This window comes from Callorhinus ursinus, unplaced genomic scaffold (genome assembly GCF_003265705.2).
Source record: "Callorhinus ursinus isolate GAN/ISIS: 27379988/994484 unplaced genomic scaffold, GSC_fseal_2.0 scaffold77, whole genome shotgun sequence".
NCBI classification, from domain to species: Eukaryota; Metazoa; Chordata; class Mammalia; order Carnivora; family Otariidae; genus Callorhinus; species Callorhinus ursinus.
In genome coordinates, this window is record NW_027397139.1 from 2,990,189 (window position 1) to 3,012,936 (window position 22,748).

General features: G+C 42.7%; 1 protein-coding gene and 1 long non-coding RNA gene across 2 annotated transcripts in view; one reads left to right on the plus strand and one right to left on the minus strand.

Annotated features, from left to right (window-relative positions):
- Positions 1-19,865, plus strand: LOC141371568 (uncharacterized). Its single transcript, XR_012376638.1, has 3 exons — positions 1-232; positions 10,156-10,369; positions 19,546-19,865. It is a non-coding gene; the product is annotated as an uncharacterized lncRNA (long non-coding RNA).
- The window catches only part of LOC112815242 (uncharacterized), a 27,058-nt gene continuing 7,529 nt past the window's right edge, over positions 3,220-22,748 (minus strand). The window contains exons 2-4 of the mRNA XM_073887329.1: positions 18,072-18,198; positions 9,502-9,682; positions 3,220-9,084 (exon numbers count right to left, since the gene is read on the minus strand). Coding sequence (XP_073743430.1) covers positions 7,383-9,084; positions 9,502-9,682; positions 18,072-18,198 — 2,010 coding nt within the window. The 3' untranslated portion in view covers positions 3,220-7,382. The remainder of the gene's footprint in view (positions 9,085-9,501; positions 9,683-18,071; positions 18,199-22,748) is intronic.

A 22,748-nucleotide genomic window follows, 5' to 3' on the forward strand; every position in this document is an offset into this window, starting at 1 on the left:
TATAATCATTGGAATAAGTCAACAAGAATCTGTCCAACTTGTAACAGGACACCATTGGAAACATTGGTTATTTTACCAAGGCTTTGACTGGAATGTCATATTTGAGAGAGACATATATAGACTGAGCTATGACCAGACAGCTTTAAGGAACTGAGGTTGACTTTATAAAATATGGAGCCAGAAAGCCCCTTGGGAATGTTGGTCTGATACCCTGCTTACAGAATTCCCAGGAGTCTCCCCAGGTAAGTGAAGAATGTCTCCTCCTGGCAGGTGCAGGAACCTCAGGATATTGTGGGGACCTTGAGAAGAGGAATTCACACAAATCTAAAGGTATCACAGGCATGTCTGATGGCAAGTACCTGGATTCTGGATTAGAGAGAATACTAAAAGTTCAATCTGGATTCCATATAAAAAGTTCCAGCCAAGCAGATTTTAAAAGATCTATATGGCCAATCACCATTCTTACTGAGCTTATGTAAATAATCAGGCCAAATTTGTTAAAATTGGACTTGTATTGCAAATGAATTAGTCTTTAAAAAAAAGATTTTATTTATTTATTTGACAGATAGAGGGACAGCGAGAGCAGGAACACAAGCAGGGGTAGTGGGAGAGGGAGAAACAGGCTCCCTGCCAAGCAGGGAGCCCGATGCGGGGCTCGATCCCAGGATCCTGGTATCATGACCTGAGCTGAAGGCAGTTGCTTAATTACTGAGCCACCCAGGCGCCATGCAAATGAGTTAGTCTTGGTTTGGCTAATAATCATCCTGAAAATAATGTTGATTTTAGAGAGTAAAGAAAAATTGTGTTTCAATAACACACCTTTACTGATGTTAAGTTCTAGTTCTGATTGTCTCTGAATGTTTGATGTTTGCCTAAGCTAGACAACTTGAGGTGAATTTAAGAAAAATATCCACAACAGCTCATGAACAGCCAATCTTCTTGCTTGTTATTCTGTCAAGATAATAACAGTACCCGAGGGACATATGATTGTTTAAACAGCTGGAAGATGGAATGGATCCCCCAACAATTGTATGATTCAAGGAACACCTTGACCAATTCTGTGTGGTTGGGATGGCAAAATCACTCCTTAAGCCAGAGTGTACTCCACTCCATGTGGTTAACTATGGTGGGTGGCCTCACTATAATTATGCCTGGACTGGATGATGCACTTGGGAATGCCCTATGTCTGGGACAAGTCTTCTCCCACTTCCCAGTGATTCCTCATAATTAGGATATTGTTAAGGCTAGACCTCAACCAAAGAGGGCTTCTTGATGGTTTTAACCCTTAGCCATATTTGTCCCAGGAACTGCCTCTAGTGATATAAAATTGCAAGTAGAGGCTTTAACTAAGCATATAGCAGCCACCTTAGCCAAATCCAGGTATATACTGGATGGAATATATCAAATCTGGGATAAATATCATAGCACAATGTGTAAAGCAGTTTTACAAAACAGAATGCAGGAGATGTGTTAACTGCTGCACAAGGTAGAATTTGTGCTATGATAAAAACAGAATGCTGTGTATACATTCCGGGTTATCACAATAATATTTCTGGGTTTCTACCTGACCTGAATACTCAAATAGGCACTTTAACAATCCCTCTCCTTCCTTTAGTGATGATTGAACTCCTGGACTGTAAGACTATTTGTCAGCTATGAAATCACTCTTATTTGGGCTTCTTTCTTCTTTCTTCCTTGTTACAATAATTATGCTTTGCTCTTTTCTGCCATGTCTCTCCACCTGGTGCCAAGACTCCTTCACTGCCATTGGGTCAAGCCAACAGATGATCCTTTCCACTAGGGGAGTTCCATACATGGGGTCTCCCTTGGATTCAGCAGCCTCTGCCTTTTGTAACTCCTATATATGTAAATCCCCAACTGACCAAACTAGACCCATAGGTAGGGACATCTCTACAACCCCCACTGAGCAGGGTGAAGTTACAGAAGGTAAGACCTTCCACCCTCAGCAACTGTTAAGATTTAAGGGTCACAACTGCTCAGGGGGAAATGATGTGGAGAATGAACGCAAAAGAAAAATTAAATTTCCTTACAACCTACAAACCATTGGCAAGTCCTTAAGACAGGCAGAGTGACATTCCTCTAGGAACTCACTGCCCTGATGTTAATACTTTATTAAGGGCAAAAGGCAACCTTAGCTTAACATTAGCCCTACTTCCATGATCCTGTCAGTCCCCTTTAACATATAAAAATCCCGTAGGAAACTTCCTTTAACTCTACCCCCCAAGATATATATTCACAATCATCCTCCAAGCCTATGGCTCACTGATATACACCTGAAGGGTCTCAGAACTAAGGTTTTACTAGACAGTAATAAATGACTTTTTCTAATAACAGCTAGTCCAAGGTCCTTAAAACTTTGATACCAAATTCCTTAGAGACTTATACTATCCCTAATTGCCTCTCAACTTGAAAATATATAACCAGCCACCCCTCACAACCCCAGTGCGGCTTGCTCTGCCCCTGGGTCCTGTCCCTGTGCTTTGATAAAACTACCCTCTTTGCTCTAAAGATGATTCCAAGTTCTTTCTTGACCATTAGCCTCCAGACCCCATTTCACATTATTCCTACCTGGAACTGTGCTGGCCTTCGGACCAACTCCTTTTGAAAACCAGCCTGTTCTTGTTGAAAGAGTGGTTTTTAGGAATTTCTCTTTTTGTTCTAAAGAAAAAAAGCTTAGAAATGGGATCCCAGCCATCAAAATGCTTTGTCCCCATTTTGTGGTGCCCTCTGGTGTTATGCTTAAAAACTATGGTCTCTCCTCACATGCATTTCTAACTAAATGGACTAACTTCACAAGAACTTAGACCATCAATGGTCCTTATGGGGAACTTTTGATGTCCCCAAATTGACTCTTATCAAAACTGAATTGAACAGCCATGGCTCTACAATTGTCAAACCAGATAGGATGCCTACTTCAATGAGTATTTTGAAGCTTCCAAACACTATCAGGACTTAATGTTGCTTCTCTGCAAAACACTACTTCTAAATTAAAACACTACTTCTAAATTAACAGAGGCAAACCTTTGAAAGGTATCAAAATGGCTTCTGATACTTTGTCCCTCCCCCATCTTTGTCTCCAGAGAGTTGCGACCACCTAGTGTGCAGACCAGCCCTCCAGTGCCCTCTCCCTCTCTTCCCTCTGCCCTATCCCTGCCTCCTGTGTACCCCCCTCCTTCTAATCCTTTCTCTGAAGGCCCCTTTTCCTCTGATTCCCTCCTCAGTCCTTCCTCTCCCGAACCTGTTAAGACAGGCTCATTTGGGGATCCAAATAAACCTCAATTTCTGGCATTCCCTGGATTGCAGGAATGCAATTCCCTGCATTCAAGACGGAACTGTGAGCCGGAGTCAGCATTTCCCAACGTGACTGAGGATCCCCATAGGTGTGCTTAAGAATTTAATAGTTATTCAAAGTTACCAATCTGGTTCTCAGATTTATAGCAATTAGCTCATATGCTTGTTGGTGAGGGCCAGGCCAAACACTGGATGAATGTGGCCTGATAGGAACATCTTAAAAAGTATTAGGGAAACAGCACATTTATGCAGGAATGTAGCAAACTCCCTGGAAATACTACTGAACAATTATACTATCTTCGCTTAAGCCTGTTGAGTGCAACAAAATTCAGACTTGCACACAAAAACCTGATGGGCCTTTTCATGATGATAACAATTGACTCCAAATTGTCTTTAAATACTCTATTTTCAGTTACAGCATATGAAACAGTTTTAAAAAACTGTACTTTCTGCTAGTATTGCAAACAGCCAGGATATCAAAGAAAGCTTGTTACAAACCTAAGCACTCCAGGCACCTGCATCCCTCTAGCTGGATGTTCCAACATTCTCCACATTCCCAAAGACAGGGCTCTAAGGAACTATAGGGGCTGTTCCCAGGGCTCCCTCTTAATCAACTTGTGGAACCACCTCCACATTGGGAATGAGTCTCTGTCCTTGTTGACACCAGAACTACACTCCTGGTGGCCAACTTCCTGATGGAAAGCAGCCCCTGCTCACAAGGACTAAAACAGCTCCAACAGTGGGGGCCTTAAATCTCCACAGGTTCCTGTCTCTCAGCCTATTCTTTTCGTCTAGGCCCTTGGAGATACTCACCTTCTCCTTAGTTACTTCTCCTCTATTTATGTGTGCACCTGGCATTTCGTAGAAAAGTATCATGCCAGAATTTGATTTCCTCAAAATGGGCAAATAATTCCAGAATTTGGCAGCAGTAATCAAAATAATCAACCAGGGGAAGTACACGACCCCATGGCCTCTTTTCTACACTCTTGTCTCTGATGGCACCATAGCAGAGCCTGGGAATACTGGTCATTTGTTCCTATTGGATCAGCTACCTTGTTCTTTATGGGCAACATGTTCAACTGATATTGGCAGAATCCACATTGTACCTCATAAAGATAAAACTGTATTTATCAAAATCTCTTGGCAGAATGAGACAATACTGTATAAAGGAGCCCTTCAGGGGATCAAGCCCATCACAATCCCCTCCACTATACCCTGTAACACCCGTTTTCCTGGTGAGAAAACCCAATGGCTGACAATGGATATCTGTCTAGGACCTCTCAGCAATAAATAACATTTTCATCCCTCCACACTCTTGTTCCTAACCCCTAGGCTACTGACATCCATTGCCACTAGAGGAAATTTTTCATTGTAATTCATCTATGCAGTGGATTTGGTATTTCAGTTGATAAGTGTAGCGAGTTTTTCTTTCACTTGGATAATACCCATGGACAGTCATATTGCTGGGAATCACAGAAAGTCTTTTGTACTTTTCACAAACCTCTAAGGCAGCTCTGGATGACAGGGTTTTCTGCATCTCTGCTTTGTTATACTATGGAGATAACTTCATTCTCTGCCTCCCTTCAATGGAAGGCATCATCTACTTGTTAAAACTTTTGGCTTTAAAGGGACATAAAGTCTCAAAAAATTACATTTTGCTTAAACTCAAGATAAATACTTATGGCATCTGATCTTGGAACCAGAGCACACTGGGATACAGACAAAACCCCTCATGACTTAATGCTGACACGTCATGTTTTGAGTCCCTGTGGCATTTTACATGTCACTCTTCTAAGGAAGAAAGTTTTTTTCTTTTTCTTTCTTTCTCTTTTTTTAAAGATTTTATTTATTTATTTGACAGAGAGAGAGAGAGAGAGAGAGAGAGAGAGAGAGCACAAGCAGGGGGAGTGGGAGAGGGAGAAGCAGGCTTCCCACCGAGCAGGGAGCCCGATGCGGGGCTCAATCCCAGGACCTGGAATCATGACCTGAGCCGAAGGCAGACACTTAACAACTGAGCCACCTAGGCGCCCCAGGAAGAAAGTTTTTTTCATAGTTTACTAGTGGGTATTTCAAAAAAGATGAAAGTGGTAAATATTATCTTGGGTGTGCTACTGCAAATCCTTTTTCTTTTTAAGATGTTATTTTTTGATTTATTTTCCATGATCTCTACACAGAATGTGGGGCTCAAACCCACAACACCAAGACCAAGAGTTGCACAATCCACTGACCTAGTCATCCAAGCACCCTGCAAATTCTTTTGAAGGTACTGAGACAACAATATTTTTCCATTTGATGTCCAACCCAATAGGATGAGTTATACACCCTACTTTTGCCAAGGGTAAAAACACAAACATTTAGTCCAACTGGTATGCCTTTGGGGTACCTCAGGACTATGGAATATTATGGAAATAATGAAATGTTGTTAGATCCAATGTGGATAAAACTGAAGAGGCTCCTATGTTTAAAATTTACCATATGCCGTATTTTGGCAGGAGTTCTAGCTGATATTAATGGCACTATGCACAGCGGACTTGACCTCCTGGGGCCAAAAAAAGCACCTCACTGATATTTCTACCACAATCACTGATCACAAAAAAAAAAAAAAAAAAGCAATCCAGAGTCATGGTCAAAAGGCATGTTCTTTCAAAAGGCATGTTCTTCCAAGTCACATTTAGAACAAAATCGACCAAAGACACCAAAAATGCCTCTCAGAAAAGATAAACCAACATCAGAAATTTAACTTTTCATTCAATAAAAAGAGAAAATTTATGTGAAAACATGTATTTCAATAATGAAGACTGAAATGTAGAGGTGATACAGAGTCAGGAAATTCCAGTATCTGCAAAAGACAACAGAAAAGAACTTGCAACAATAAAAGTCTCATGTGATGATCATACATTAAGAAAATTTTGGAATGTGAGCATAAGAAAGTTTTTGTATACTTATATACAACTTTATATAAAGTTGTATGCACATACCCCTCCCACAGACACATTCTTATCAACTTGAGTCCAAGAGACACTGTAATGGAAAAGAGACATGTTTTACATAACCATGTGATTACTCCACGTCTGAGATAACAAAGTCTATGTGGTACAGATGCAGAGGACTTACCACCATTAGTGTTCACATCAGCGACATGAACTAGGAGTAAGACACTTCGCATCTCTATCAAGGAAGAGGCACTTGCAAAAACAAAACCATGTTTATAACAATGAAACAATTTCTGCCCCACTAACATTTTCATGAACAAAATACATAAAGTTGATACCAGAAGATTTACCAAAATTGTGTCCATTCAGGTTCATCTCCAGGTATTGGCTCTCATTTTAAAAATGATTTTAGAGAGAATAAATGCTTTCCCACAGGGTCTGTGCTCCTAGATTGATGAGGTACCTGACGACTTTTCCATGGTTCTTAAGTTCATAGGGTTTCATATCACTGTGCTTTCACACATGTCCTCGAAGAGAAGAGGGACAACGGAAGGCTTTCTCACAGTGCAGATATTCTTACGGTTCTGCCCTGTGTCATCACACGTACTTACATGTCTATGGGACACTGGAAAATCTTACCAGAGTCCTTAGATTCAGAGGGATACTGTCCACTGCGCATCCTCACGTGTTCTTGAAGGGAGTGGTGACGAGTGAATGTCTCTCCCCAGTGTGTTTCTTCATATGCACTCGAAGGGATGAGGGAAACTTGTATGTTTTCTCACACTCCATGCATTCATAGGGTTTAATTGTGCTGTGCGTTTTCAAATGATCTTGAAAACACTGAGGCTGACTGAAAGCTTTCCCACACTCTATACACTTAAAAGGTCTCTCTCCAGTGTGTGTCCGCATGTGTGCTTCCAGGTGTGATGGACTCCTGAAGGTTTTGCCACAGTTGTGACATTCATAGGGTCGCTTTCTAGTGTGTGTCCTCATATGTACTCGTAAGGATGCAGTACAGGTGAAGGCTTTCCCACACTGCTGACATTTACAGGGTCTTTCCCCATTGTGTGTCCTCACATGAGCTCGTAGATTTCCAGGAGAGCTGAAGGCTTTCCCACACTGCTGACATTTACATGGTCATTCTCCACTGTGTGTCCTCATATGTGCTCGCAGGTTTCTAGGAGTTGTGAAGTCCTTCCCACACTGCTCACATTTACAGGGTCTTTCCCCAGTATGTGTCCTCATATGTACTCGCAGGTTTCCAGGAGTCGAGAAGACTTTGCCACACTGCTGACACTCACAGGGGCTTTCCCCAGTGTGTGTCCTCATATGTGCTCGAAGGTTTGCAGGAGACTTAAAGGCTTTCCCACACTGCTGACACTTAAAGGGTCTTTCCCCAGTGTGCGTCCTCATATGTACTTGTAGGTCTCTGTGATACCTAAAGGCTCTGCCACACTCCTTACAATCATAGGGTTTCAGGACATTGTGCGTGGCCATGTGACGTTCAAAAGGTCGATGCTTTCTGAAAGTTTCACCACACTCCTTACATTCCAAGTGTCCACCCTCTGTGTGCCTTCTCACAGTATGTACTACAAGGGTGTGGTGACGAATGAAGGCTTTTCCACAGTGCTGACATTTATAGGGTCTCTCTCCAGTGTGTTTCCTCATGTGTTCTCGCAGGCATGAGTTATACCTGAAGGTCTTCCCACACTGTTGACATTCATATGGTCTCTCCCCAGTGTGTGTTGTCACATGTTCTCGCAGATTTCCAAGATATCTGAAGGTCTTCCCACATTGCTGACATTCATAGGGTCTTTCCCCAGTGTGTGTCCTCATATGTATTCGCAGGTCTGTGTGATCCCGGAAGGCTCTGCCACACCGGTTACATTCGTAGGGTTTCACAGTACTGTGTGTGGTCATGTGACGTTTAAAATGTTCACACTTCCGGAAAGTTTTCCCACACTCCTTACATTTGTAGGGTCTGTCCCCAGTATGTGTCTTCATATGTACTCCAAGGGCTGTGTGATACCTGAAGGCTCTGCCACACTGCTTACATTCATAGGGTTTCACTACATTGTGTGTGGTCATGTGACGTTCAAAAGGTAGATGCTTCCTGAAACTTTGCCCACACTCCTTACATTCCAAGGGTCTGTCCTCTTTGTGTCTTCTCATGTGTTCTTCAAGGGAGTAGTGATCAGGGAAGGCTTTTCCACACTGCTGACATTTATAGGGTTCTTCCCGAGTGTGTGTCCCCACATGTCTTTGCAGGCTTGAAGTAGACCTAAAGGCTTTCCCACACTCCACACATTTATATGGTCTCTCCCCAGTGTGAGTTCTCACATGACGTGTAAGATCAGAATTATACATAAAAGCTTTCCCACATACATCACACACACGGACATTCTGTCCACAGTGACCTTGCACATGATCCTGAAAGGATGAGGTGCGAGTGAAAACTTTTCCACATTTCTTGCACTCTAAAGATTTTTTACTGCTGAGATTCTTCAAGTATCTCTTAAATGCTGTGCCAGAGTCCTGATGTTCACGATGTTCATAGGGTTTCTCTACAAGGTCTGCGTCCAAGTGAGTGATGCGGCTCAAGACACACCTGCAGGCTGGCCCACATTCCTCACAGGGACTAGGTGTGTGTCCAGGATGAGATCTTCCTGGGTTCTCAGGGAAAGAACCATCTGTGAAGGTTTCTCTACACTTAATGCATTCACAGGATTTATCTCCAGTAGTACACTCCTCATGCACAGTAAAACTAGTAATTTGGTTTACGGTATCTCCACATTGATTACCTTCATTGCTTTCACAGACACGCTCCACCAAATGACTTCTGTTCAAAATAGGAAGGCACACTGTTAGAGAATAATGATTATAACCAAACTCTTTTATTAATGATCTACTGATGCTTATAAATGATTATTTGGCTACATAATGGCCATTTTCAATGAATGGGTACATTTTTGGCACTGTCTCCATGGTAACAAAGTGAAACAAGCTTAATGCATTGGCTGAGGACTCAAATATAGTCATAACACCCTAGGTTTCTCAGATACAGCTTTTCTCACCATTGTTTCCAACTTCCACCATTAGTTTTCAGATGATAAATATCTAGAATGCATTCATTAAAATTCCATCATGTGAAAATTATGGTTATACAATTATTGAGGTATGCTTTCAGCTATTCTCTAATTTCAAGTTAGTCTCACAATCTGCCCTGATCCCCTTCTCCTGTAGGAGTGTCACTCACCTCAAATGCCCTTCCTGGGTTTGGGTCTGATCTCCACTGCTATGAAATTTCCGGTTTTCTCCAAAAACAGAACACGAATCATTTCTTGCAAATATGACTATTTTCTCTTCACTGGGTAACTCATTCTGCAAAATATTCCACTGCGTCCTCGATGCACTCCTTTTATCCTGACTGGGACAAACTGCAAAAATTGGTAGCATAATTTAATTTCTTGGGAATGATCTGATGTTTGAAGGTAAGAAAATAGACCATATGTTGATTTCGATTCATATACTCATCACAAAATGTAAATGAAGCTCATCAGGAAGAATGGACAAGTGATCAAAGAAAACTTCTGAGGACCCTAGTGATTTGGGACTTTGGCAGTAAGAGGAAAGTGTATGTAGCGCAGCCCGTTTACTCAGAAATACTTCAAAATTGATGGAGACTAATGTGGAGATAAGTGTTATCAGAAAAGGAAAGCAGAAAGGACCTGGGCAAGATACACACATCCGCACCCTACCTCTATAAGAGGAATACAGAAAGGCTTGCAATGTGGGTGAGGATGAATGAACGGTCCGACCTGGAAGCCAGGTAAGTGACAAAATCACCCTTCTTCAACAAAACTGAGTCACGTTTCTAATGGACATGTCCAAATGCTGTTCCCTTCTCCAGAACCTGGCCCAACTGAGGGTTGCTAGGATGTTCTGAAGGCACAGAGGCCCTCGGTGAAGCCTGCCTGGACTGCCCCAACTGCCACTCGGAGGTTGGATGGTGTGTGTGGCTGCTGCCCAGCCCCTGGAGAACAGCACAGCATGAGGGAGGTGAAGAGCAACAAGCAATCTGGATGATGGGCCCTTACTTTATTCTTCGAATTCAATGATGATGGGTAAGTGGGAACTTTTTTTTCTTCTTTCTTTTCTCATTTTTTAGTGGAAGCATATCGACCATTAATATTAGCATCAGATGTACAACACAGTGATTCAACAATTATATAATTACAAAATGCCCACCACAGTAAGTATAAATATCATGTTACTATAGAAAACTAATACAATATTATTGATCATATTCCATCTGCTGTACTTTTCATTCCCATATTTACTAAGTGTGACTTCGTACCACTCAATCCCCTTTATTTTACCTCTCCCTCCATACCCTTCCAATCTCACAAGCACCAATTTGTTCTCTATAGTTCTAGTTTTAAGTCTGTTTCTATTTTCTGTTGTTTGTTCATTCATTTTGCTATTTAGATTCCACGTATAAGTAAAGTATGGTGTTTACCTTTCTGTCTGACTTATTTACTTGGAAGAATACCCTCTAGGTCCATCCATGTTTTCACAAATGGGAAGACTTCAACCTTTTTGCAGAGCTGAGTAGCAGTCCCTTATATGCATTTTCCACATCACTAACCATTCATCTTGTTGATGGACACGTGAGTTCCTTCCATATGTTGAGTATTGTAACTAACACTACAATGAACATTAGTGTTTTTTCTATGGTTAAATACCCAGAAGTGGAATTATAGATGATATGGTACTTCTGTGCTGTTTTATGGAACCTCCATACTGTTTTCCATGGGGGCTGCACCAATTTACCTTCCCACCAGCAAAGATGAGTTTCCTTTTCTCCGCACCCTCACCAATACTTGTTATTTCTTGTCTTTTTGATACCAGCAAATCTGGCTGCTGTGAGGTGATATCTCATTTGTGGTTTTGATTTGCACTTCCTTGATGATTAGTGATATTGAGCAGCTTCTTCATGTGCCTAGTGGCCATCTGTATATCTTCTTTGGGAAAATGTCTACTATGTTCCTCTGCCCCATTTTAAAATGTTCCCTTTCATTTCCCTTGTCTGAAGGGATAATTCCATAAAAGTACTGCTAAGGCTGATGTCCATGAATTCTGTTTCAAGACAATTCTGTTTTGTCTTAAGAGGTGTACGGTTTCAAGTCTTACACTTAGGTATTCAATCCATATAGAGTTTACTGTTGTGTAAGGTGTAAGAAGGTGGTCCAATTTCATCCTTTCGCAGATAGCTGTCTCATTTTCTTAACACCAGCTATTGAAGGGAGTCTTTCCCCATTGTATATTCTCAGCTCCTTTTTGGTGGATAATTTCACCATATAAGCATGGGTTTATTTCTAGACTCTATTCTGTTCCCTTGACCCATGTGTCTGTTTTTGTGCCAGTAACATACCGTTTCGATTAGTAGAGTTTTGTGGTATACTTTGAAATCTGGGATTGTTATATCTTCAGCTTTGGTTTACTTTTTCCACACTGCTTTGGTATATTTGGAATATTTTGTTTCCATTCAAATTTTTAAATTTTTCGCTCAAAAAGTACTATTAGTATGTTGATAGGGATATCACTGAACACGCAGGGTGCTTTTCATGGTATGGGCATGTTTAAAAATACTAACCCTTGCAATCCATGACAAGGGTTTATTTCTCCATTTAGTGTGTCATCTTCAATTTTCTTCATTAAATGTCTTATATTCTCCCTCTCCCACTCCCCCTGCTTGTGTTCCCTCTCTTGCTGTGTCTCTCTCTGTCAAGTAAATAAATAAAATCTTTAAAAAGGGGGGGCACCTGGGTGGCTCAGTTGTTAAGCATCTGCCTTCAGCTCAGGTCAAGATCCCAGGGTCCTGGGATTGAGCCTCCCATCGGGCTCCCTGCTCAGCGGGAAGCCTGCTTCTCCCTCTCCCACTCCCCCTGCTTGTGTTCCTCCTCTTGCTGTGTCTCTCTCTGTCAAATAAATAAATAAAATCTTAAAAAAATAAATATAGATTTCAGTCTTTCACCTTCAGGTCTTTTACCTTTCTTACATTTATTTACCGTATCTTACAGTTTTTGAAGGAATTAAACATAGGATTGTTTTCTTAATTTCTCTCTGCTATTTTGTTACGAGTTATACAAATGCAACAGATTTTGGTATATTAATTTTGTATCCTGCAACGTTTCTAAATTCATTTGTTAGTTTAATAGTATTTGGTGAAGTCTTAAGGAATTTCTATATATACTTTCATATTATCTGAAGATATTGACAATTTTCTTAAACAGTTGCTTACTTCCCATTTCTTTATGTTGTCTGACTAGTAGGCCTATGACTTCCACCACTATGTTGAATAAAACTGGTGAGAGTGGACATCCTTGCTTTGTTCTTGATCTTAGAGAAAAAGCTTTTGGCTCTTCACCATTGAGTATATTAGTGTGGGTTTGTCATCTATGGCCTATGGTCTGTTGAGGTATATTCCTTGTATATACATCTGTTTGAGAGTGTTTATCAGGAATGGAGGTTGAATTCTGTCAAATGATTTCTACATCTATGGAGATGATCACATGGTTTTTATAATTTATTTCATTGATGTGGTATATCATACTGCTTGATATGCATATATTAAAAATTCATTCCACCCCTGGAATAAATCCCATTTTATTATGGTGAATGCTCCTTTTAATGTATTTTGAATTCAGCCTGCTAATATTTTCTTTAGTACTTTTCCATCTATGTTCCTCAGGGATATTTGTCTGTGAATTTTTTTTTTTTTTGTAGTGTCTTTGGTTTTGGTATCAAGGTAATGCTGACATCACAGAATGAACTTGGAAGCATTCCTTCCTGTTCTATTTTTTGGAGTAGTTTGAGAATAATAGGTATTAACTCTTCTTTATCTGCTTGGTAGAATGTACCTGTGAGGTCACGTGGTTGGTCCTGGATTTCTCCTCAATGTGTTTTGATTAGTAATTCGCTTTTGTTTCTAGTAATAGTCTGTTTACATTTTCTATGTCTTCCTAATCTCATCTTGGCAGATTAGTTTCTAAAAATTATCTATTTCTCTGGGTGGTGCAATTGGTTGCTATACAATTTCCCATGTAATCTCATAACCCATTGTATTTCTGTGGTGTCAATTTTAACTTTTCTCTCATTTCTGATTTTGAGAAATTAGAATTTCTTGATTTCTTGATTACTTTGGCTAGATTTTATCAATTTGTTTCTTGTTTTCTTGATTAGTTTGGCTAGATTTTATCAATTTTATCTTTTCAAAAGACCAGCTCTTAGTTTCATTGATCTTTTCTATTTTTTAACCTCCATTTCATTTATTTCTGTTCTGCTCTCCATGATTTCCTTCCTTATAAATTTGGGCTTTGCTTATTCTTCTTTTTCTAGTGTACCTTACACTCTAGGTGTAAGGTTCGATTGTTTGAGATTTTTCTTGTTTCCTGAGGCAGGCCCATATCACTATACACTTCCATCTTACCACTGCTTGTGCTGCACAGGCCAAAAATGTTCCATCATGCATTTATTTTTATTTAGCTCCAGGTATTTTACTGATTCCTCTCTGACTTCTTTGTTGACCCATTGGTGTTTAGTAGCATGCTGTTTAGCTTCAACACATTTGAGCTTCTTCCTTTTCTTGTTATTGACTTGTAATTTCATACTGTTGTGCATAGAAAACATGCCTCATAAGATTACAGTCTTCAGGGGCACCTGGTGGTTCAGTTGTTAAGCGTCTGCCTTCGGCTCAGGTCATGGTCCCAGGGTCCTGGGATCGAGCCCCACATCAGGCTCCCTGTTCAGCGGGAAGCCTACTTCTCCCTCTCCCACTGCCTCTGCTTGTGTTCTCTCTCTCGCTGTGTCTCTCTCTGTCAAATAAATAAATAAAATCTTAAAAAAAAAAGATTACAGTCTTCGTAAATTTACTGAGACTTGTTTTGTGGTCTAACATATGAACTATCCTGGAGAATGTTCCTCACGCACTTGAAAAGAATGTGTATTCTGCCGTGTGGGATGGAATGTTCATTATGTCCACCTGGTGTAATGTGTCACTGAAATCCACTCTACTTATTTTCAGTCTGGACGTTCAATGTAAGCACATTAGTAGAGTGTTAAATCCTCCTCCAATTACTTACTACTGTCATTTTCTGCCTTTATTTCTCTTAATATTTGCTTTATATATTTAGGCGTTCCCTGCTGTATGTGTAGATATAATCAACTGTTATACTACTTTTGTTTCATTGATCTGTTTATCTTCATGTCACGGCAGTCTCTGTCCCTTGTTATAGTCTTTGCTGTGACATCTACTATATCTCATGTAAGTATTCGATCTCTACTTTTTACCCCGCTTTTATTTGCATGGAAAATCTATTTTAACCCACTTGACTTTCAGTCTGTACTGTGTCTCCCTTTTAGGCAGACTATAGATGGGTTCTTTTTTTTTTTTTTTAATCATTCAATCAGTATATGCCTTTTGACTGGAGCATTTAGTCTACCTACATTGGAAGTAATTATTGAGGAGCATGTACTTCTAGCTAGTCTCTTAAATGCTTTTTTCTTTTTTTTTAAGATTTACTTATTTGAGAGAGAGTGAGAGTGAGGGAGAGAGAGCAGGAGCTGGGTAAGGGGCAGAGGGAGAGGGAGAAGCAGACTCCCCTCTGAGCAGAGAGCCTGACGTGGGGCTGGATCCCAGGACCCTGAGATCATGACCCGGGCCAAAGGCAGACACTTATCTGACTAAGCCACCCAGGCACCCCCACAGTGGTTTTTTTGTTTTGTTTTGTTTGTTTTTTAAGGAAGATGTAAGCCCAATGTGGGGCCCAAACTCATGACCCTGAGACCAAGAGGCCAATGCTCCGACTAAGCCAGCTAGGCACCCCATATTTCACATCTGTTCCTCTGTATCCATGGATTAACCTCAAGATACAAATGATTTTACTACTTTTGTGTTTTAGCCTTCATAACAGCTTTCTAAATGACTTATTTACTAACTTTATGTTTCCAACTACCAGCAATTTATATATCCTTTCATAATTTTCATGCTTTTAGTTATTACCTTTTCTTTTCCACTTAAAAGAGGTACTTCATGATTAATAAGGCTGATTTAATGGTGGGATGCCTGGGTGGCTCAGTGATTCGAGCATCCAACTCTTGATTTTGGTTCAGGTCATGATCTCAGGGTCTTGAGATCGAGCCTCACATTGGGCTCCACGCTTGGTGCAGAGTCCACTTAGATTCTCTCTCTCTCCCCTTCCCTCTGCCCCCACATTGTGCATGTGCACTCTCTCTCCTCGTATAAATAAATAAAAGATTTTTTTAAAAAGATGGTTTCATGGTGACGAAGTTCTTTAATTATTGTTTGTCTGGAAATCTTTTTATCTCTTTCAATTCTGAGTGATGAATTTCCTGAGTAGAATATACTTGGTTGTAGGGTTTTTTTTCCTTTTGGCACTTTGAATGTATCATGCCACTCCCGACTGGCCTGCCATTTTTCTCCTGAAAAATCAGCTGATAGCCTTATGGAATTTCCCTTGTAGTTTAGAGTTTGGTTTCTCTAGCTGCTTTAAGATAACCTCTTTATATTTCATTTTTTCCCCATTTTATTATAAATGTTGGTGTGGACCTCCTTTTGTTCTTCCAGTTTAGCCCTGCTGTACTTTGCAGACCTGGATATCTGTTTCATGCCCAGATTTGAGAACTCCTCACCCATAGTATCTTCAAAGAAGTTTCTGCTCTTTTCTTTCCCTTCTCCTCCTTAGACCCCTATAATGCAAATGTTATTATCATTGCTGTGGCCAAAGAGGTCCATGAACTTATCCTCAGTTATTTATTTCTCACAGTTACTGTAATTTTGCTATTCAGCTTGGTTGCTTCCCACACTACCTCATCTTCCAGATTGCGGATACCTGTTTAGCATCCTCTAATCTCCTATGGATTCCCTCTAGTATATTTTTCATGTCATTTATGGTATTCCATAGCTGCTACTGGTTCTTGTTTATATTTTCTATCTCCTTGTTGAAGTGCTCACTGTGTTCATGAACTCTTCTCTCAAGTCTGGGGAGTATCTACATGACCATTACTTTGAACTCTTCATCTGGTAGATTACTTATCTCTATATGATTTAGCTCATTTTCAGTGCTTTTGTCCTGTTATTTTCTTTGCAACAAATTCCTTTGTCTTCTCACTATGTTGGCAATGTATTAAGTAAGGCAGCTACATCTCCTAGTCTTCAAAGTAGTGGCCTTACACAGAAGACATCCTATGGTACCCTAAACCACAATCACGCCCTGGACACCAGGACCAGGTGCTCCGGGTGTGGGCTGTGTGTGCTCTCCTGTTGTGGCTGAGACCCAGCTGCTATATGCACATTGGTTTGTGGGGCTTGCTCTCCTACATGCCTGGCTGAGAAGTACTGCTGTAGCCATGCTGGGTGCACTGATGAATGCGGGTAATCCTCAATATGGCTATCTGCAATGATGGGTGGTGACTGCTGTGGGTGCAGTAGTGGGCAGGTTGCCCCCAGCTCGGCTAGTTGAGAGGCCAGGCGACGGAAAGGCCCAGCTGCAGCTAGTACAGGCTCACTGGTCAGTGTGGTTAGTTCCTTCACACCCTGCGACAGGAGTCATGCTGGAGAAGTGGCATCACAACTGGGGTTGCATAACAGGGGTGGTATGACAGGAGTCCCAATGGGGAGACATTAGTCCCAAGTGAGGGGTGGCTGGACAGGAGCTACTTTGGACGGGTACCTCGCAGGGCAGATGGGTTAGATGCGGTGGGTCGGTGGGAAATGCTGAGTGGGGAAAACCAGTATAAGCAATGCAGATGAAGAGTGTCAGAACTGGCTCCCGGATGTATCTGGCTATCTCGGGTGAAGGAGGGAAGATAAACGACACTTGCCAGCATGTCAGTTCCTAGAGAGAACTCTCTGGGCCTCCAGTGTGTGCCCTAAAATTAGGCAATAAATCTCCTTCACACATAACCCAGGTACGTTTCAAAATTCAGCTTTGTGCTCTATCTTGTGCCACCTGACACAGTGTGCTAACTCTTTAAAGAGTGAAGACTCTGTTTTCTATAGCCCTCCATCTTTTCTGGAGTTAAGCCCCACTAATGTTTTAGCTCCCAAACTTAAGGCCCACTGATTTGCAAAGGCAGGGGTTCCGGGCCCTGGGGTCTTTGCACTGTGGTCCCCAGGGGTAGGGGTGCCTGGTGTGGGGACTGATTTCCCTGCTTCTCTCTACCTGTGATGTCCCACCCACTTTTGCATAGCCACAGTGGGGTTTGGCTTCCATACCCATCTCTGCCCCGCCTACCCATTTCCATGAGGACATCTCTTTCTGACTATAGCTGCGAAAGATCTGTTCTGGCAGTCTTCAGATCATTTTCAGAGTGAGTTGGAATACATGTAGTTCTTGCCTCAGAGTGTCCAGGGGAGCAGGGGAGCTCTGTCTGTCGTCTTCCCTCCTCATTAAATGAGGGTTTAACTGGAGCAACATTACCGAGCCCAATATGTAGTAACCACTGTGTAACTTTCATAGATGTGAAAACCACACAGCAGTGCCCCTGCCCCAAAGTGACACTGGAGACCACATTCACATTTATAAAATTAGGGAGTCTCCGACTTGGGTCCAGACTAGTAAAGAGTCAATTTAACACATAAAACTTCGTTTTCATGGAAAAGGTATGTGACCCTAGGTAGTTTCCATGAAGGCTTGGACTATGTCTGTCTCTTCTTCAACATATTCCCATTCCTCGGCCCCAGGAGGAATTGTAAGAAACATTCATTCCGTAAAACTCTAGTGGGAGGGGTGGCATGCTTACCCAGTGAGGCCAGGTTCCAGCAGGTCTCCAGCATCACATCTCTGTAGAGCCTTCTCTGACCACGATCCAGCAAAGCCCACTCTTCTGGGGTGAAGTTCACAGCCACATCCGCAAAGACCACCGCGTCCTGAAACATCCCACATATTCTATTGCAGCAACGCTCCCTCCTCACCCATGTGTGTGGGAGGACGGGGGTGATAGGCAGGGAACTGCACTCCATTCCTAGGACCTGAGTCACACCCGTGTGGGAAGTGACAACACGCAAGCACATCCACTGCCGCACACTCAGTGATGGGAAGGGCCAGGAACCCGAAGCAGAGGGTGATGACAACAGCTGATACAGACTTACATACACCCAAATATAGGCTATTTTTACTGACAGAGAGCAGATCTATGCAGACCAGCATGGTAAAGAATGAAAAATGAAATACTTTTTCAGACAACACATCTTTGACTTGATCAAAGATGATCATTGCCTTGTCAGCCCCAAGAACTTGAACCAGAATGTGGACATATAGATTCCAGTGCTGCTCTCACCCTGGAAGGCAACAAGGTCAAGGAGCCTGGTGCAGTTCCTCCTATTCCAATAGAGGCAGACCCGACCCTTTCCCTGGATCAGGTGGACTATGAGCATGGACACAGGGCCCGGGGGCTTGACACAGCTGGTGTGTAAGAGGAGTTCCAGTTCTGGAAGAATCATGGAAGTCAGCAGGGCCTCAAATACATACCCCAGTGCCCAGAATTCAAGGAGAAGGGCACCAGGAAGGAGAGCCCCTGAGGGATTGATGGTAACAGAGCCCAGGGTGAGTTTAAGGCGGGGACAGTGAATATGGTGTAGAGATCACTTTCGGGCAAAAGCTTGAACAATGGAAAGATAACCAGCAAGGCAAAGGCCCACAGTGACCACACATCTTAATATAAACAGGCTCATTAAGTGACCTACCTGGAAATGGCCATAGGCCCCAAGTAACCAATGGGCTACTTACAACCTGGCACAGTTACCAAAACAGGAAAATTCCACATGTTCCCATACTTCCTCACTTCACCGTGTAACTATAGCCTGCCCCTTAGCACCACCTAGGGGCAGCTTATCCTTTACTGTCCTGCTGGCTGTTCCCCTATGGTGTATTCAATAAACTTCTATGTCTATTGTTTTACTTTGGGTGAATTCTTTCCCCACCCATGCCACCAGCTCCACCAGATCAGGTCGCCCCACATTTGGCGACCACATTTAGGGACCTTCTGCTGTGCCGGGCCTCTCGTCAAATTCTCCAGGGATTTCGTGGGAGTTTATCTTGGTGGACCAACTCTAGTACTCCTTGGGGAACTGATGGCCTCCAGCTGAGGTCATTCCTCGGTGATGATCCAAAGCCCCGGGGGAGCCTGACTAACCACCCTTTTGCCCAAAAAGGTGAGGGATTTTCCCTCTTGCCCTTCAGCGGGATCCTCCCCTACCTCTCCTTTCTCTTTTTAGCCCCTCAGCTGGCCTAACTCTAGTACTCCTCAGACAACCGAAGGTCTTGGTGAACAGATCGGACTGTGCATGCCTGTGTGGGCGAAGGACCCCTTTCCTCTCCTCTCCCGCATCGCCTGAGACCTCCATTCCCAACATGTGGCGCAGTTGGCAACAGCAGCTCCTGCAAGGTGAATCTGCACATGTTATGTATTCTGTGGGACCCTTTCCTGACGCTTGCTGACTCTCAGCTGCCTTGCTTTTTTGAGACCAACCCCTTAATTTCTTTGTTCCCTTATATTCAGATCTTGATCTCAGACAAACATGTTCCTATGTGTCTTGATCTACAAACAAACACATTCCTATGTGTCTGCATGGTGAGTCCTCTCCTTTTATTTGACCCGGTTTGGCCACCCGGTGTCTGGCTCTCCCTGTTGCTGGGGACAACCCAACAGGGATTACTATTGCTATCTGTTGCAACCCTTCCTTGGTGGAACACCCCCTGGGAATCAGCAGCAGGTCTTTCCCATTATAGGAAATAAAATGGCTGGTTCAGCAAGCAAAACTGCAATCATAAACGTTATGAACAGAATAAAAACCAAAAACCCATGACCAGTTCAACAGACATAGAAAAGGCATCTGACTAAACCCATGACCCTGTCATAACAAAAGTACTCAACCAACTAGGAACAAAGCGGAGCCTCCTCACCCTAATAAGGGGTAGCTAGGAAAAGCCCACATCTAATAATTGAGCAGATACTTCTCAAAAGAAGATACGCAAGTGACCAATAGGTTCAGGAAAAGATGCTAGACTTCGTCATCAGGGAAATGGACATCAAACTACATGCAGATACCCCTTCAAACTCACTAGAATGCCTATAAAGCCAGGTGCCTGGGTGGCTCAGTCATTAAGCATCTGCTTTTGGCTCAGGTCATGATCCCAGGGTCCTGGGATCGAGTCCCAGATCGGGCTCCTTACTCAACAGGGAGTGCGGTTCTCCCTCTCCCTCTGCCCCTGCTTGTATCCCCTCTCTCACTGTGTCTCTCTCTGTCGAATAAATAAAATCTTTAAAATTTAAATAAATAAATAAAAATATTTAAATAAATAAATAAATAAATAAAGGGATGGCTATAAAGCCATCCAAGTAAGAGCTGGTGAGGACGTGAGGAAGCGGGATCTCATGCATTTCTGCTGCTGGGAATGGAAAATGGTGCAGCCATTTGGAGGTGTCTGGTGCGTCCTCAAAATGATGAATGTACCATTACCGTGCAATACAGCAATTCCACACCTAGTATTGATCGACCCAAGACAAGTGAAGATGAACACCAACACTAATTTCCATATACTCTCAGCAGCTTGATTCATAATAGCCAGCAGGTGAAAACCACCCAGAAGCCCGTCAGCTCTTTTCAAATAAAGGAGACATGACTAAAATGGAGTCAGGAGTCCACAGAGAAAGCACCCAAGCCCTTCCCTCGGGGCCAATTGCAGACTTAACAGGGAGAGATGCACATTACAAATCTGCACTACCTTACTTTCCACGCAGGAGGAAGGAGAATAATTTCCCTGTGTGGCAACAGTCCAGCCAATGACACAGTCACAGGCCAGCCAATGAGAGACAGTCACAGCTCAGCCAATGAGATGCAGCCACAGTCCAGCCAACGGGAAGCCGCAACCCATGGAACCTCCAGTTTGCTCCAATGGATGTTTTATATAGCAGGACGCTCCCAATGCCCCCCTCCTCTAAAAGGAGCATGCTCCCTTTCTTCCCCAGACTTGCCTGTGGTTTTGCTGGGGCTTCCTTGTACTATATTACAATTTTCTGATATTCCCAGATAAACCCGTTTTTTCTTTTTTAAAGATTTTTATTTATTTATTTGGGAGTGAGCATACGGGGGGAGGAGCAGAGGGAGACAGAGAGGGAATCTCAAGCAGACTGTGTACTGAGCACAGAACAAGGCTCAATCTCAAGACCTCAAGATCATGGCCTGAGCCGAAATCAAGAGTCTGATACTTAACCAACTGAACCACCCACCCACTCCCAGATAAAACAATTTTTCCTGTAAAAAGAACTGACCGCTTTGTTTTTAACATCAATGTTACTTGGTGATCATGCATGGACCCAGAGAAGACCCCACCTCTCCAAGCTGCTGAGCAAACAGGTGCGAGTCCCACAGAGCCCACTGCGCTCACTGCTTTCTCCCCGACCCTGAGCTGGAGGGTAAGTTTTGTCCTGGGATCAGAGATCAGAGCCCCGCTCCCTGTCTGCGCTCTGCAGGGTCTATGCGGACCTGGGTTAGGGGCTTCTCCTCTCTGACACTACTCATTTGGCTTTTGTTCCCCTCCTTTTCAGAACTGGACTGTTCCTCTCGGATCTGGAAATGCGCTGGCCTTTGGTCTGATTTCTTCTGTAAGGACCAGTGATTAGAAATTTTTATTTTGGTTTAGAAAAAACCCACCAAGAATGGATTCCAGTCATCAAAGCGCCGTGAAGGGCACCCAAAGGGGACCCTGGCCAGTTTTAGGTTTCAAAACCATGGTCGTGGTGCCCCTGGGTGGCTCAGTTTAAGCAGCCAAATCTTGATTTTGGCTCAGGTCATGAGATCAAGCCCCAGATAAGGCTCCGTGCTGGACATGGAGTCTGCCTAAGACTCTTCCTCTCCCTCTGCCCCTCCCCTCCCCCACCATGGCCTGCTAGCAAGCTTTCTCTTAAAAACAAAGAACATGGTCTCTCCAAAAATGCACTGCTAATAATTTAACCAAATGAACTAAATGTAATTTAAAACTACATGGGTCTTTATGGGGAACTTCCGAACTCGATCTCCACAAACTTGTTTTATTGATAACTGAATTAGGAAGTCATGACTCCAAAACATTGAATATGATACATATTTTAATCGGTAGCCCAAGACTTGCAAATATTTCTAGGAAGCTCAGTGTGCCTCCTTACAAAAGACTATTTGAAATTAACTGAGGCAAACAACTGAGAGAACACAAACGGCTTCTGAAGCATCTTCTTCTCCTGCCCAGCTTGACGGTCAGGTCCGCAGACACACGGGAGCCGCCCTGCACGGGGCCTGCCTCCAACCACCTCCCGCCACACTCTCTGCTGACCTTCCCTTTTCTTCTGACCCTGCCCTTGCTCCCTCCTTACCTCAGCCTATTAACAACCAGCCTCCTTAAAGATAAGGCTTCTCAAGATCTAAACGCCCAAATGTCTCAT